This window comes from Chrysemys picta, chromosome 14 (assembly GCF_011386835.1).
Source record: "Chrysemys picta bellii isolate R12L10 chromosome 14, ASM1138683v2, whole genome shotgun sequence".
Lineage (NCBI taxonomy): Eukaryota > Metazoa > Chordata > Testudines > Emydidae > Chrysemys > Chrysemys picta.
Genome location: NC_088804.1, coordinates 45,107,768 through 45,125,551, shown reverse-complemented (window position 1 = coordinate 45,125,551; position 17,784 = coordinate 45,107,768). Strand labels below are relative to the sequence as shown.

At 44.5% G+C, this 17,784-nt stretch overlaps 1 protein-coding gene across 4 annotated transcripts in view; it reads right to left on the bottom strand.

The window, feature by feature from the left end:
* The window catches only part of PHLPP2 (PH domain and leucine rich repeat protein phosphatase 2), a 147,123-nt gene that overhangs the window by 30,796 nt on the left and 98,543 nt on the right, over positions 1 to 17,784 (bottom strand). For 2 of the 4 annotated variants that reach the window (XM_042856984.2, XM_005310209.5), the window contains exons 11-16: positions 14,905 to 15,000; positions 7,570 to 7,725; positions 6,511 to 6,699; positions 3,885 to 4,047; positions 1,981 to 2,111; positions 832 to 942 (exon numbers count right to left, since the gene is read on the bottom strand). In XM_042856984.2, the coding sequence (XP_042712918.2) occupies positions 832 to 942; positions 1,981 to 2,111; positions 3,885 to 4,047; positions 6,511 to 6,699; positions 7,570 to 7,725; positions 14,905 to 15,000 (846 nt within the window). The remainder of the gene's footprint in view (positions 1 to 831; positions 943 to 1,980; positions 2,112 to 3,884; positions 4,048 to 6,510; positions 6,700 to 7,569; positions 7,726 to 14,904; positions 15,001 to 17,784) is intronic. The other 2 variants (XM_042856983.2, XM_065567431.1) reach the window with 1 other exon arrangement.

Genomic DNA, 17,784 nt, shown 5'->3' with positions numbered 1-17,784 from the left:
TGGGGTATTTATATGGCCTCATGACGATAGTATCTGAGTGACTCACAATCTCAAAAATATTTCTCCTCACATACCCCTGTGAAGTAGGGCAGTGCTATTATCTCATTGTACATATTGGGAACTGAGGCAAAGAGAGGCTAAATGACCTACCCAAGGTCACATACAAAGTGTGCAATCAGCAAAGAGTCCTGTGGCACCTTCTAGACTAACAGACGTATAGGAGCATGAGCTTTCGTGGGTGAATATCCACTTCTTCGGCTGCACGTATTCACCCACGAAAGCTCATGCTCCTATACGTCTGTTAGTCTATAAGGTGCCACAGGACTCTTTGCTGCTTTTACAGATCCAGACTAACACAGCTACCCCTTTGATAAAGTGTGCAATGGAACTGGAACATAAATTCAGGTTTCTCAAGTCCAAGGCTAGTGCCCGGACCAATGGGGTCATCTTTCCTCGCCAGCACAGGAGGAACATGCAGGGCCTGCATGGGAAGTGCAGAGGTAGTTCTACCTAGTGGTTTCTGCGCGCGCACACACACACACACACACACACAGAGCAAAGGCAGCTCTACCCAAGGATGGGGGGCAGAGACCCTCAGTGTCCCAGAGCGTGTGGACTTTAGTCAAGGAAGGGAGTGGGGAAGGAAGGCCCCAGTTGCCAGGAGAAGGCAAATGATCCAGGAAGCCACAGAAGGCTGGCTAGCTCCTGGGGACAGCAGGGTTTGATTGGTGGCTGGATGGTCATTCAGCATTGTATGCTGCCCCGTGCCCCAGAACAGAGTGGGTGTCTCAGGATCCATGTGTGAGCCCCACATCAGGCAATAATACTCACTTATTCCTCTGGCCAGCCATCTCGGCTAACCCGTGATTCCAGAGCGTAGAGGAGAGTACTGAGTCTGCTGTGAGGGAGGGCTTGGCATCAATCTTCAGGGTGGCAATGTGACTGCAGAGAGAGCACCACAAAGGTCATTCTGCTCCCACATAATGCACAACAGCCTGGGGCATCTCCACATAAGCATTAGGGTTAAAGGCCAGTTCACCCTACCAATCTAGAGTTCCTAGAAAGCAGCCCCTTGGAAGAAGCTGAGACCAGGAAAGGAGATTAAGGACGAAGCCTTCCATGGGCTGTTGTTATGTATCTACAAGGTGCCAACCAAGAGATTCTTTGCCTGACTGTTCTATGTTGGTGTAGAGCCAGAATCTGCATTTTGACTGCTGCAAGACAGACAGCATTAGTCGGTCATGGATGAATGATTGTGGGAAGGGGATGTCAACGACTTTTGCTGTGCTCAGTGACCCAGTCAACACATTACCTTCCACCTCTGGTACATGCTTCATAGATAAAAATGTACACCTTATTTGCAGTCTGAATTTGTCTAGCTTCAACTTTCAACCACTGGATCTTGTTATATATTTGTCTACTAGACTGAAGAGCTTATTATCAAATTTGTGTTCCTTGTGAAGGTACTTAGAGACTGATCAAATCACCCTTAACCTTCTCTTTGTTAAGCTAAATAGATTTAGCTCCTTGAGTCTATCTAATCCTTTAATCATCTCATGGCTCTTCTCTGAACCCTCTCTAATTTATCAACATCCTTCTTTAGTTGTGGACACCCGAACTGGACATTATTGCCGAAGAGGTCGCATCAGTGCAAAATACAGAGGTAAAACAACCTCCCTACTCCTACTTGAGGTTCCTGTTTATAGAACCAAGGATCGCATTAGCCCTTTTTGGACACAGAATCGTATTGGGAACTCATGTTCAGTTGCTTATCCACCATGATCCTTCAAGTCTTTTTCAGAGTCATGGCTTCCCAGGACAGAGTTCCCCATCTTGCGTGGATGGCCTGCATTCTGTGTTCCTAGACATATGACTTTACATTTGTCTGTATTAAAATGCATCTTGTGAGCTTATGCCCAGTCTGATAAGCCCTTCCCAGAGAGCTTCTTGCTTCATTGGCCTGGCAGCCCCACAACTCACCTGAAGATGTCCAGGGTCTTGTGTTCTAGCACCAGGTTCATGTTTCCAGTCAGGTCCAGCTCCTGCAAGGTAGCTGGCAGCACCTCAGGGATCACGATTTCTGTTAGTTCATTACAGCTCAAGTCTACAAACTGCAGAACAGAGAAAACATAACAGAGAGGGATCCCTTCCTGCAACCCCCCAAGGGCTCCGTCACTATATTTCCCCTCCATGCCTCTTTTCACCCCCCCTTCCAGCACCCCATCGCTATATTCCCCACCCCATTTTGGATCTCTCTCCAACCCCCAGAGGCCCTGCTGCTATAGCCTCAACTCCTTATTATAAGGGGAGTGCAATATCTTCAGGGAGACAGCCTCTCTCAGTTCTGGGTCACAGATCACTAGTTATTTGCCTTAGTGGTTTCTAAGTCTCTTTACCACTGGTAGGTCAGGCCTGTCAGTTCCATTTTCATGACACATTTCTGGGATCTAATTGGCAGTGGGGTGGGGAATGTAGTGATGGAACCCACCACCAAGTGCAGATCAGCAATGGGATGGAGTTGGAAATACACAGGCCAGTAAGCCTCACTTTAGTACCGGGCAAATTGGTTGAAACTATCGTAAAGAACAAAATTGTCAGACACATAGATGAACATAATTTGTTGGGAAATAGTCAACATGGTTTCTGTAAAGGGAAATCATGTCTCACCAATCTACTAGAATTCTTTGAGGGAGTCAACAAGCATGTGGACAAAAGAGATCCAGTGGATATAGTGTATTTAGATTTTCAGAAAGCCTTTGACAAGGTCCCTCACCAAAAGCTCTTAAGCAAAATAAGCAGTCATGGGATAAGAGGGAAGGTTCTCTCATGGATTGGTAACTGGTTAAAAGATAGGAAACAAAGAGTAGGAATAAATGGTCAGTTTTCAGAATGGAGAGAGGTAAATAGTGGTGTCCCCCAAGGATCTGTACTGGGCCCAGTCCTATTTAACATATTCATAAACCATCTGGAAAAAGGGGTAAACAGAGAGGTGGCAAAATTTGCAGATGATACAAAACTACTCGAGATAGTTAAGTCCCAGACAGACTGCAAAGAGCTACAAAAGGATCTCACAAAACTGGACGACTGGGCAACAAAATGGCAGATGAAATTTAATGTTGATAAATGCAAAGTAATGCACATTGGAAAACATAATCCTAACTATACATATACAATGATGGGGTCTAAATTAGCTGTTACCACTCAAGAAAGAGATCTTGGAGTCATTGTGGATAGTTCTCTGAAATCATCCACTCAATGTGCAGTGGCAGTCAAAAAAGTGAACACAATGTTGGGAATCATCAAGAAAGGGATAGATAATAAGACAGAAAATATCATACTGCCTCTAAATAAATCGATGGTACCCCCGCATCACTGTCTGTTCATTCCCTTTGGGGCACCTGCCATTGGCCACGGTCAGAGGACAGGATACTGGGCTTGATGGACCTGTGGTCTAACCCAGTATGGCCGTTCTTATGTTCTTGTATAGTGACAGAGCTCTTAGGAGTTGTGGGGAGATCCTAAATGGGGTGGAGAATGTAGTAACAGGGCCCCACAGGGATGGTGGTGGGAAATGCAGTGATTGGGCCCCATACAGCTACGTGCTGGACTTGGGTGTTCAGTTCTGCTCCTCGTGTCTCATGAATGATAGAAATTGAGGGGGTTCAGAGATGGGCAATGAATATGTAGGAGGGAATTATAAGTCTATGACTTTAATTTAGAGAGGAGACAAACAAGAAGGAACAGAATAGATACAGGATGCACATATTATACCCTCTATGGGACCTGCATCTCTAATGCTAGAGCCTGCAGTTCCTCTCCCAGGAATTCCACTGTTATCCCTCCACTCCAACTATTTCCTGAAGCCTTTCACCCTTCAGGGGTACCTGAATACGAGGTAGGTGCAGGATCTCTGGGAAGATACTGATCTCATTTGAGTGTGCAATAAGTGTGTGCAGCTGCTTGCAGTTTGCGATCGTTGTAGGAATCGTCTTCAGCTTGTTGCCACTCAGGTTCAGCTCTTCCAGTTGCTCCAGTTTGCTCAGTTTGCTGAAGGGGAAATTCAAAGTAGCACATCTCATGAGCCAGAACCTGCCACTGTCAGAATTCATAGGCACAGGACCCAAAGGGTTAATCTGCTCCCTGGGCAGGAGAAACTAGAGGAGCAGCCGAAGGAAAGGTTCAGCTGCTTACTAGCTGTGTTTCTGATTTATGGATAGGAGACAGCCAGCAAGTCCAAGGAGACATGGCAGTGAGAACAGGGACTGTCAGGCCAGAATTTGCCCAGTGGTCTGATTCCTTTGCTCCTGGCTCCTACATGCATGAAAGCAGAAGAGAAACTCATCACAGGCAACTTGCACCCATGAGTTTCCAGGGACTTGACTGAGAAGCTCTGCGGGTCACTATTGTAGATATTTAACACATCTTGGAATGCTGGGGAAGTCCCAGATGACTGGAAACAAGCTAATGTTTTATTTAATATGGATAAATGGCATGACCCATGAAACAATAGCTTAATTAGCTTGACACTGACCCTAGGCAAAATCATGGAAAGGCCAATATAGGATACAATCAATAAAGAATTAAATGATAGTAGCATAATTAATGCCAATCAACGTGGTTTTATGGAAATAGGTCTTGTCAAACAATCTAGATACATTTTTTTTTATGAGATTACAAGTTTGGATAACATAGATAAATGTGTTGACGTAATATACTTAGGCTTCTGTAAGACATTGTATACAACACATACATTAACAGATTAACTGCATTAAAAACTGGCTAACTGATAAATCACCAAAAATAAATCTAAATGGGGAATCATCATCCAATAGGGGCTTTTCTAGTTGGGTCCTGCAGGGTCTGTTGATGGCCCAATGCTATTCAATACCGTTAGCAGTGATCTGGAAGAAAATAAAGACTCGCTCATAGTAGAGTTTGCAGATGAAGCAAAATTGGTGGAGTAGTAAATAGTAATAAGGATGAGTCAGTTCTAGAGATCGACCTGGATCACTTGGTACACTGGGCTTATTGAAGTGCTTGTTGTTTAAATACAACAAATGCAAGGTCATACACCAACAAAGAACACAAGTCACACTTACAGGATGGGGAACTGTTTTCTGGAAAGTAGTGTAACTGAAAAGGATTTAAGGGTCATGGTAGATAACCACCTAAACAGGAGATGCCAATTCCAATGCTGTGGGTAAGAGGGGTAAAACTTGATCCTTGGCTGTATAGGCAGGGAATATCAAGAAGAACTAGGGAGGTATGAACTGGAACCATAAACTCCCTGAACATTAAACCTCACCAAATGAGGGTCAATCCATCCTCATCATCATATCCACTCATTATTATCCACACCCGAACATAGCCACTTTATGAATTTCATACCCTCATATCTCAACGTCTGTACTTTGACCCATCAACCTTTTACCCCCAACCGGGGATATTGCAGATTATGTATTCCTCATGCCACCTTATCTTAAACCAAACTTTGCACCCTCGACAATCTGTATGTTATTCCCTGATAACCAGAAACTTCTATGCTCAAACTCTGCTCACTATTTTTTTTTTTAACATCATCTTAATAAAATTTTTAAATCTGTTCCCCTCTGCTTACAGCACTAGTGAGACCATTATTGGGATAGTGTGTCCAGTTCTCATGTTCACACTTCAAAAAGTATATTCAAAAACTGGAAAGGGTTCAGAGAAGAGCCAACCAAATGATCTGAGGTCAATCTATTTAGTTTATTGAATAGGAGGTTAAAAAGTGATTTGATCACTGTCTAGAAGTACTTACGGGGGTAAGATTTCTGATGCTATATGGCTCTTTAACAGACAAAGGCATTATGAAATCCAATGCCTGGAAGTTGACTCTAAACAGACTCAGACTTGATAAAAGCACTTTTTTTTTAAATTAAAGTGAGGGTCATTAACCATTGAAACAACTTACCAAAGGATGTGGTTGATTTTCAGTCACCTGAAGTCTTTAAATCAACAGTGGGTACCTTTCTAAGAGAGATGCTCTAGCTCAATCACAAATTATGAACTTAATGTAGGAATCAACGGATAAAATTATATGGCCTGAGGTATGTAGGATGTCAGACTAAATTATCAGAACGGCCTTCCGGCCTGAAAATCTATGACTGTATGAACAGTACGATTCAACAGCCTTCACATCAACAGCTGCTGTAAAGTGCACTGCCCACTGCTATTAGCAATGCAGCCACCCAGGCTCAGCCAGCCATACACCCCCACCTGCATCACAATCGGCATGCACTAGGAGTACAGGAACCACAGCAGCCAGCACTATCCTGAGGGATACTGATGGATGCTTGGGAGGAGTGAATCTTGAGTCACATATCAGAGGCACAGCATCTCACCATGACACTGATAAGCTCCTACCAGTTCCCCAGGACAGAAGGAAACCCACTCACTCTAAACCAGCTGAGTTGACTGATTCTAGCCCTGTTAGCTGAGCATTACCTTTCCCCACCTTTTGTGTGCATTTACCTTGCAGGGAAGGTTTGCAGTTGGTTGTTTGCCAGGTGCAGGACCCGTAAGTTTGGGTGTCCCACCAAGTCAGGGATGCACTGATCTGTGAGCTTATTATTGGTCAAGTAAAGTAGCTGCAGCGCGCTGACACTCTCTTCCCCAGGCAAGGACTCCAGGCTGTTGGCAGATACATTCAGGTACCTGAGACTAACAACAACGGATTAAGAGACATTAGGTTCCATCCCATCCAAACTGCTTCACCAGATACAACAGTGACAGAAGCCATATGAGAACCTGGACAGATAGCTAGGGCCGCATTATCATAACAGACGATTATAATGGTCTCTTCTGGCCTTAAAAATCTATGAATCTAAAAATTACTAGCTATATAGTACTGGAGATGCACATAGTGCTTTGCAACAAAAAGGGAGTGCCTGCCCTGAACAGTTTGCGAGCTAAGTTGAGAGATAACACAGGGAATGGGTAGAAAAAAGCTGAGTGCAGGAGGCTCTCACAGTCACTTGGGAGTATAAAGCTTGTGTTTTATTTTATTTAGGATTATTCCATTCCAGTGAGTATCTCTTCTGTGCCCCTAGCACCTTATACTGCACCTATCACAGTGGTATCCAAGTGCCTGTCTGCTTTCTCCTTTGTACCTCAAAAACTTATATACTGGTGTCAAAGAATGAAAACTCCTCAGGGCAGGAATTTGTGTTCCTATGTGCATATGAATGGTGGTAGAGAAACAACAATAACTACAGGCAACTTCCTTGGTGGGCTGGTGGGTTAGACTACACTCACCTTGCCTGCTATTATACAGAAACCTGATTCCCTCAGCAGCCAGCTGGGTGATTTCTCCCCTTGGCACCTGGATTACTCTGCCTCATAAAACACAAATCCGCCCTATTACCTCTTACTCAACAGGCAATTAAGCTCCAGAACCTGGCACGGTCAGTCACGCAAGCAGCACCATAACCCTTTACAGCTCCAAAGGGGAGACAGCCAGAGGAAACTGATCTTTCACCAGAGTTAGGTAAAAGATTCCATCCTAATAAAATGTGTTCTGCTGCCACTTACTTCAGAGCCTTGAAGAACATCATCTCTGGGAGTTTAGTGATCAGGTTATGCTGGAGGTCCAGCACCTCCAGGGGAATGTGTTCCAGCAGAGGTGGAAGGCTCTGCACGTGGTTGTGCCCCACCATCAACTTCCGAAGACTCAAACTACTCAGGGTCCTAGGAGGACAGAGAGCTTATTGAATTAGTTTGGCTCACCCTTCTTTCAGAGCCCCACAGCAGAAAGATCCTGGTCTTTAATCCTGTTATTAAACAAAATTAGGGCAGAAGAACATTACATTGCCTGGGTCAGTGAATTTTAAACAATGCAAAGAGTGAGAGGCATGTGTGATCAGGCAAGCCCCTACCTTTGTGTACACACATGTATCTGAGTGCCCCTGCAGTTCTATCCAAGCTACTGTACACGTATCTGGAGATCACTGATTTGTGCGGTAGGCATGTCTATATAGATACACTGTTGAGCATACTTCACAGTATAGGATGAAGGAGAAATGGAACATCAAAGGATGGACTAGAATTTAGTGACTTCCTCCTTCTGACAGAAGAGACTATTCTCAATGCTGACTGATTAAGGGATTCTGGGCTCGAACTGCGCTGGATCAACAACCCAGTGCGGTTTTGAGGCTACCATTATATTCTCCAGAATCTCAGCTTTTCTTAAAAAAACAACCCAAGTCTCTAGCCCTAATAATTGCAAAGATAATTTCAGAAAGTTGAGCTGAGTGTAACCACTACAATGATGTCTACCTGAGTCTGCAGACAGCCCAAAATAACAACAAACATGTGTAAACTGCCCCATTAATTTCAGTGAGATAACTCAGGCTTGGTCTACACTACCCCCCTAATTCGAACTAAGGTACGCAACTTCAGCTACTTGAATAACGTAGCTGAAGTCGAAGTACCTTAGTTTGAACTTACCTTGGTCCACACTCGGCAGGCAGGCTCCCCCGTCGACTCCGCGGTACTCCTCTCGCCGAGCTGGAGTACCGCAGTCGACGGCGAGCACTTCCGGGTTCGACTTATCGCGTCCAGACTAGACGCGATAAGTCGAACCCAGAAGTTCGATTGCCAGCCGCCGAACTAGCGGGTAAGTGTAGCCAAGGCCTCAGTTAACAGCATTGACACTGGCATCTATTTCATGACAACATGTAGGAAAGGAAGAGATCACCACACTATGGAGCTCTGAAAGCCACTGCAGGTGACAGCTTATTTGGGAACCACCAGTGAATGGTGCTGAGGAGATATCAGCATCATTTTTTCCCTGCTCCAAGGATGAAGGTGTAATATCCAATTCTCCTCATACAGCTCCTGCTCTGGGGTGGGGCACCTTCTCCTCTGGCTTCCAGGAAGAGCCAGCAGCAGTTGTCAGTGGCCTATTCCTCCTTTTATCTACTCAGAAGAGCCTGGAGGCCCCTGCCCCTGTACTGCTGATGGTGGCCCTCAGTACCCTCAGGGTTTCAGGAGCCTGGTCTGCTCTAGCACTTATTTCCTGGCTCTAGAGCAGGGGATGGAAAACTTTTTGGCCCGAGGGCCACATTGGGATTGCAAAATTGTATGAAGGGCCAGGTAGGGAAGGCTGTGCCTCCTCAAACAGCCTGGCCCCCGCCCCCTATCCGACCCCTCCCACTTCCCACCCTCTGACTGCCCCCCCCCTCAGAACTCCCGACCCATCCAATCCCCCCTGCTCCTTGTCTCCTAACTGCCCCCTGCCGGGACCCCCCGCCCCCAACTGCCTCCGGGACCCCACCACCTATCCAACCCCCCTGCTCCCAGTCCCCTGACTGTTCTGACCCCTATCCACACCCCCTCCCTATGACAGGCCCCCCCGGGACTCCCACGCCTATCCAACCCCCCCTTCCCCCACCGCCCCATCCAACCGCCTCCTGCTCCCTGTCCTCTGACTGCTCAGAGCAGCATGTCCGGCAGCCGTGCCACCCGGCCGAAGCCAGACATGCTGCCGCACTGCTCAGCAAGAGCATGCGGCGGCGCAGCTACGGAAGGGGGGGGGGGACAGCAGGGGAGGGGCTGGGGTGCTAGCCTCCCCGGCCGGGAGCTCAATGGCCGGGCAGGACAGTTCCGCGGGCCTGCCCACCTCTGCTCTAGAGGCTGCTGGTCCTCTCTCTGCATCAGTTACAGCCAGGACAGTTTTCCACCTCAAAACTATTGTTTCAAGCCCTCTGCATACCGAGACGCATGTTACTGCATCAGTTAACCTTGAAAATATGACCCAACTATTTCTTTGCCACTATGAGGACCAGAAGTATAGAATCATAGAAATGTAGGGATGGAAGGCACCTCAAGAAGTCATTAAGTCAAGCCTCCTGTGCTGTGTCAGAAACAAGTAAACCCAGATCATCTCTGATATGTGTTTGTCCAACCTGTTTTTAAAAACTTATGATGGGGATTCCAAAACCTCCCTTGGAAGGTGTTTCAGAGCTTAACTACCCTTTTAGTTACAAGTTTTTCCTAATATACAACCTAAATTTCCCTTGCTGCAGATTAAGCCTCTTACTTCTTGTCCTTTCTCCAGTGGACATGGAGAACAATTGATCACAGTCCTCTTTATAACAGCCCTTAAAATATTTGAAGACTATTGTCAGGTCCCCACTAAGTCTTCTTTTCTCACATTAATCTGCCCAGTTTTTTTTAAGCTTTCCCCATAGGACAGGTTTTCTAAACCATTTATCATTTCTGATGCTCTCCACTGGACTCTCTCCAATTTGTCCACATCTTTCCTAAAGTGTGGTGCCCATGGCTGGACACAGTACTACAGCTGGGGCCTTACCAGTGACAAGTAAAGCTGGACAATTACCTCCTGTGTCTTACATACCACACATCCCAAAATGATGTTAGCCTTTTGCAACTGCATCACATTACTGACTCATATTCAATCTGTGATCCACTATATATCCCAGATCCTTTCCAGAAGAACTATCTCCATTTTGTAGTTGTGCATTTGATTTCCCTTCCTAAGTACTTTGCACTTGTCTTTACTGAATATCATCTTGTTGAATTCATACCAAATTCTCCAATTTGTCAAGACTGTTTAAAATTCCAATCCTGCCCTCCCACGTGCTTGCAACCTGTCCCAGCTTGGTGTCATCTGCAAATTTTATAAGCATAATCTCAAGTCCATCATCCAAGTCATTAATGCAAATATTGAATAGTACCAGACCCAGGACAGACTCCTGCAGGACCCCACTAGATACACCCTTCCAGTTTAATAGTGAACCACTGATAACTACTCCGCAAATACAGTTTTTCAAGCAGTTGTACACCCACCTTATAGTAATTTCATCTAGTTAACTTATAAGATTGTCATGTGGGACTGTGTCAAAAGACTTACTAAAAATCAAGATATATCACATCTACTGCTTCGTGCTCCCCCTCCCATCCACTTAAGAAGTAACCCTGTCACAGAAGGAAATACAGTTGGTTTGGCATGATTTGTTCTTGAGAAAACCATGCTGACTATTTCTTATAACCCCATTATCTTCCAGGTACTTAGAAACTGATTGTTTAATAATTGTTTCCAGGTATTAAAGTTAGGCTGACTGGTCTATAATTCCCCAGGTCCTCTTTGTTCCTCTTTTTAAAGATAGGTTCTATGTTAGCCCTTCTCCAGTCTTCTGGGACCTCATTCATCCTTCAGGAGTTCTTAAAGATAACTGCTAATGGTACTGAGCATGCTTCAGCCAGTGCCTTAAGTACCTTGGGTTGAATTAAGTATAATTTGAATTGAAATGAAAGTTGAGATACTCTCATCATCACATGACTCTGGGCACATTGGCCCTTGCCAGGCATTTACTGTGCCTATAACTTAAAGCAGCTCTGCCCAAAAATATGCACAGATTTGGAGGACAGAAAAGACCATTATGATCAACTGCTCTGACCTTCTGCAGAGTACAGGCCATAGATTGTCATCCCAAATTCTAGCCCCATAACTTTTGTTTGAACTAAGGCGCATCTTTTAGAAAGACATCCAATGTTGATGTAAAGACTTCAAGTGATGGAGAATCCATCCCTTTGTTAGTTGTTTCTGTTAATTTCTCTGTGTTAAAAATTTGCACATTATTTCTACTCTGAATTTGCCTAGCCTCTGTTTCCAGTCACTGGATCTTGTTATACCTTTTTCTGCCAAACTAAAGGGCTGTCGACTATCAGAAAGCTTTTCCCCCCCATAGGGAAATACATATAGTGATCAAGTCACCTCTTAACCTAATCTTCAATAAACTACATAGATTGAGGTAGTGTTGTAGGCGTGTTGGTCCCAGAACATTAGAGAGACAAGGTGGGTGAGGTAATATCTTTGATTGGACCAACTTCTGTTATCTCACCCTCCCTGTCTCTCTAAATAGATTGAGCTTTTCTTTACTCTCTGGCTAGGTGTCATATTTTCCAGGCCTCAAATCATTCTTGTAACTCTTTTCTGAAGCCTTTCCAATTTGTCAACATACTTCTTAAAGTGTGGACTCCAGAACTGGATACAGTATCCAGTAATGGTCCCCCCACTGCTTACTGCCAAGGATTTAATTCACTCTCTTAGTTATTGGATTGCACCAGAAGCTCACATTCTACTCGTTATGTCCCAGTAAGTCCTTTCCAGAATCTCTGCTCTTTCAGATACAGTCCCCCATCTTATAAATGTGACCAACAGCCCTTGTTATGAAGTGCAGGACTATGCCAATGGCTGTGTTAAAATACATACTTCAAATGAGCCCTTCAAACAAAGCAATCCAGGCTGGCATGTACAATTGACCTGTCCCTATCATTATTTACCACTCTACCACTTTTAGTGTCATCTGCAAACTTTTACCAATTTTATATTTTCTTCCAGATCACTGATAATGTTTTTTGAATATCACTGGGCTGAGAATAGATACTGAGGGATGTCACTAGAGACACCTCCACTAGATGATTCCCCATTTATAATTACCTTTTTCTCTGTATCTGTTGACCAGTTTTTAATACATTTAATTTGATTTTGTATAGTGGTATTTTTTTTAAATCAGAATGTCATGGTTCAAATGCCCTACAAAACTAAGTATATTATGTCAACACAATTACCTTTGTCTGTCAAACTTGTAATCTGATAAAAAATGGTATCAAGTTTGTTTGACAAGAACCATTTTTCATAAGACCACATTGACTGGCATTAATTATGATATCATAATTTAATTCTTTACTGACTGTATCTCATATCAGCCTTTTCATGATTTTGTCCAGGTTCATCATCAGGTTAACCAGCCACTCAAAAATTTCCTGGGTCATCTTGTTTACCCTTTTTAAATATTGACACAACTTTGGCTTTTGCTTCCTCGGTGTTCCCAGATTTGTTAAAAATCAAGCCAAATTGTTCAGAGCGCTCCTAGGACAATTCTTTTAATATTCATGGGTTCAATATATCTGGCCCTGCAGATTTAAAAATGTTTAACTTTAACAGTTGGTGGTTAACATCCTCCCCAGATACTGATAAAACAGAATGTATTTCATCATCACATTGAGATATGAGAACACATCATCCTGCTTCTTTTCAAATACAGAACGCCTGTATTTATTGAATACCTCTGCTTTTTCTGCATCATAGCTGATAGTTTTACAATTCTGCCTAGTATTAGACCTATATCACTGGTAGGATTTAATTTGTTCCTGACATATTTAAAGAATGCCTTCTTACTGGCCACAGATTTTTCACTGATACCTTTAGCTTCCCTTATCAATTGTCTGTATTTCCTAACTGCTGATTTGTACTCATTACTATCAGGGAATTTTTTTTCACCAGACAAAAGACATATATATAATACACACACACACACACACACACACACACACACACACACACACACACACAAAGTATAAGTTTTAAACAATTTAATACTGGTACACAGTGATGATGATTGTGAAGTCAGAGGGTGGGATATTTCCAGGGAATGCCTGGATGATGAACTAGCAATTGACTGAGCCCTCAAGGGTTAACTCTCACATTCTACTGTACAAGGCAGCAGGAAAGGAAGGAGGGCAGACAGAGCCACACACACACCGGACTGCAGCTGCTGCTGCTGCCTGGAAGCTCCCTCTGTTGTGTGTCCCCCCTGCTCTATGGAAGATGGGGTAAGCGGGGTGCAAGAGTAGGGGGGAGGGGAACACCCTGACATTAGCCCTCCTCTTCCTCCCACCCACACAGCAAGCAGGAGTCTCCGGGAGCAGCTCCAAGGCAGAGGGCAGGAGCACCACATGGCAGTGGGGGGAGGGACAGCTGCAATTGCTAGCCTGCTGGGCAGCTGCTGCACAGGGAACTTAGGGGAGCGGGGAGTTGATAGGGGGGCTGTCGGTCCACCCTGGTTCCAACCACCCACCAGCTAGCTCCACCGGGCTGCTCTTCCTGCAAGCAGTGGACAAAGCAGGCGGCTGCCAAAAGACGCTAGAAGGGAGCATTGCACAACTTTAAACGAGCATGTTCCCTAACTGATCAGCAACGTAACAACGAAACAACGTTAAGCGGGATGACTAAGTGAGGAATTACGGTACTCCAGATGAGGCCTCACCAATGTCGAATAGAGGGGAATGATCACATCCCTCGATCTGCTGGCAATGCCCCTACTTATAAAGCCCCAAATGCCGTTAGCTTTCTTGGCAACAAGGGCAAACTGTTGACTCATATCGAGCTTCTCGTCCACGGTAACCCCTGGGTACTTTTCCGCAGAATTGCTGCCTAGCCGTTCGGTCCCTTAATTAGTTGTAGGGGAAAAAAGGATTAAGAGCAACATATAGAAAAGAGGCAACAGTCTAAAATAACCTACACTGGGAGAAGTTCCTGATATTACAGGGCTTTTTAAAGTTATCTAACAAAGGTACAACAAGATCCAACAGCTGGAAGTTGAAATCAGCAAAATTCAAACTGGAAATAAGGCATACATTTTATTGTTGAGAATAACCAGCAATTGGAATCTACTCACAGGATGTGGTAGATTCTCCAGCATTTGAAGCCTTTAAATCAAGCTTGGATCATCTTCCTACAATATACTCTCTAGTTCAGCCACAAATTGTTGGGGTAGATGCAGGAATCGCTGGATGAAATTCTTTGCCCTGTGTTATTCAGGAGGTCAAATGAGATGATTATAACAATCCCTTCTGACCTTAAAAATCTATGAATGTTTTGAACATATGCACAGTCCAGACAGCGTGGCACTACATATTGGCATCACGAGCAAGTGAAACATTGCTGGGGGGGGGGGGGGGGGAGGAGAGGGGTATAGAAAAGTACTATCACTCTTTTTCCCCAAAACACACATCCTGGAGGGAGTCCCACCTTTGGCCAAGAAGGGGGTTTGCTATTACCTTGATGGAAGCTCTGTGAGGAGATTGTAGCTCATATCCAAAACCTCAAGTTTCTTTGCTTCGCAGGCCCAGTCAGGAATACACAGCAGCTGGTTACTGAGAAAAGGAACTGGAAAGCATAAGAGGAGGAGGGACAGCAAGATACCAGAATTCTACTGAACCTATAACCCATCATGTGGAGATTTTGCTGGAACACACTAGTGATTCCCAAATATAAAATAGCACAAGAGACAAACCCAAAGAAAAAGAAACAACAGTGTAGAATCAATCACACACATCAATTCTCATTCAAACTCATTTAAAACAAAACCAGTGAGTGTAGGGCTGGTAAAGAGTGCTGATATATGGCATGATGTTTTATCCACAGCTGTGGCAAAAGCAGGGCAAGCTTCCCTATGCTGGCATGTTGATGCACTTCACCCCAGAGCTAGAGTGAGAGGAGAGGCCAGATTCCATGGCCCATTCAGTCTTTGGTCTCTCTGCTGAGACCTGCCAACAAGGGGCAAATTAGCACCGAACAAGAAGGTAGCCTGCCCACTAGGACCTGGGCCAAGATATCTCCCTTCCCCACATTTTTACATCATGGTCCAATAAACAACCATTCGTAACAGCTTTCAACTCCTACTCACTGAATTTTGAACTAATGACCAAGAGCTGAAAGGCAGCCAGTCACCTAGTCATGCCAAGCTGGTTTAAAGGGGCTTCTAGTCTGGGAAATGTTCATTTTCCTTTCGTGCTAGTCTGTTCTGTTATGAGGAGATGCTTCACTCTCTTCACTGCTCTCTTCTCTTTCAAAAGAACAGCTGTGCTCTACCTCTGCCCACAAGATATGAGAAAGGGGCTGAAGAGAGAGTTGTCCCATAGAAGAGAATCCAGCAGAGGAACTGCAACTTGCACTCTCTCTCAGAGCACCAACCTGGGAAAGTCACTGTGTTTCAGGAAGCATCCTCAGAAGAATCTTTTGCTCTCACTCCTCTTATCCAGAGGCCTAATCAATCCTAAGCTCAGACTGGCATCAGGTTTTACTTTATGTTCATGAAAATCCAGGCAGACTATTTCTATCAAGGATCTACAGCCATGAACCATAGGTCTCAATCTCACCAATTTAGCCTTGCCAAATCTATTTTCTTTCTATTTTTCTCATCTGCCTCTATACTAAGGGAAAGTAGAAATCAACAAAATGAGAGAATGTTGTTCTGATAGCATGGGGTGGGGGGAGGTGTCACTTGAGAACTTTGCAGCCTAGATGTGAAACAATTAGAACTGGGCAAAGTCTATGGAGCTAAACTTGCCACAAACCCTAAGAAATTGAGGCAACGATTAGATTAGACCTCTCAGTAACTAATTCCCCCTCTCCTGAGACAAATTGGCTGAGAGGGGGAACACAGGGTTGTCTGACTACTTGAAATTTTACAAATAAATGTTCAGCCCTAACCACACCCAGACCTCATATTTAACTGACATATTCAAAGCACTTTTCAAACAAAGTATTTACCCCTTCTCTGGGAAGGGGAACACTTAATATGAAGTACAAAGAGGTTAGTTACATGTACAGTACTGATGTTCTTAAAGGTGTGTAGCCTGTCTTCATATTCCACAGTTGGTGTTTGCACGCCCAGTGCTCATGCGTTAGAAAACTTTCTAATTAGCAGTGTCGGTTGGGGTGGCATATGTGCCCTTCATATCCTTGTGCATTCTGGTGAGAGTACAAAGGGCGGAGTCACCCAACTACATCCAGTTCCTTTGCCATCTTTAGTGGTTTGTGAAGACTCTGAAGCAGCAAGGATGGCAGATGGGTGATGAAATACATATACAGACTACACATCTCAAAGAAACTCAGTTACTGTACAGGTAAGTAGCCTCTTTTCTTCTTTGAGTGGTAGCCTGTATACATATTCCGCAGCTGATGAATCTCAAGCAGTAGTTCTCATTGGAGTCAGAAATGAGGAGCCTATGCAAACAGAGACTACAGCACAGTGCCTCTCTAAGTGGATGAGATTCTCCAATTGGACCCACCAGCACCATATTTCCAGGCTATGTGGGAATAACTATACCAGCTGAAACAGGTCTCTTGCTGAGAGTTCATTTGGCTGCCATATCAGTCATCCATCCACCACATGATCAATCAGTATTTGCACACTCAATGGCAAACAGATTCCTGAGGAGCGTCTCTACACTGTCTATCGTTTAGGGATCCACTCCCTATGTGGGATCTTTACTTGGTGCTCTCAAAAGTCATGGATGCTCCCTTTAAGCCTATGGTCATGTGTCCCCTGTGAGGAATGGCACATTATAACCATTGTTCCCATGGCCCTGGGGATCATATCGATAGTGTCCAATGCTGCCCGTAAAGCTGTCTTGGCAACCAATTGCCCGTCAGGATGGCTTACAACTCACTTCTGAATTCCTGCAGCAGTTTGTCAATAAAACATTCCACAGAACACCAGTCAAGGTAGTCATATTTTGCTACGATTGCTTAATAGTTCAATATCCTTATTTGGCGGCTCAAGGTTGAGTACAATTTCCTACCAAGAAAGTCTAGGCTCCTTATGCTTGCAGCCGAATTCTGGTAGCCGGGGCACATTCTCTCATTTGCCACAGTCACTACTAGTGATCCCTGTACCAGGTATGAATAGGCCAGCACCTGATACTATCTATCAGCCTACTTTGATGTTGGTGCTAATGATGCTGGTGTCTGCCACAGGGTCTTCGCAGGATCTAGTAGGTCCTTGTTTATCATGATTGCTATGCAACATGGTACCGATATATGTAATATATTGAGCAGCCTGTGCAGTGTGCCAGGTACTTCTTTGGTGGGAATCTCTATAGTTGTTGGTATATGCCTCATCAAGTCCTGGATTATTTATGGTCTTCTGGAGT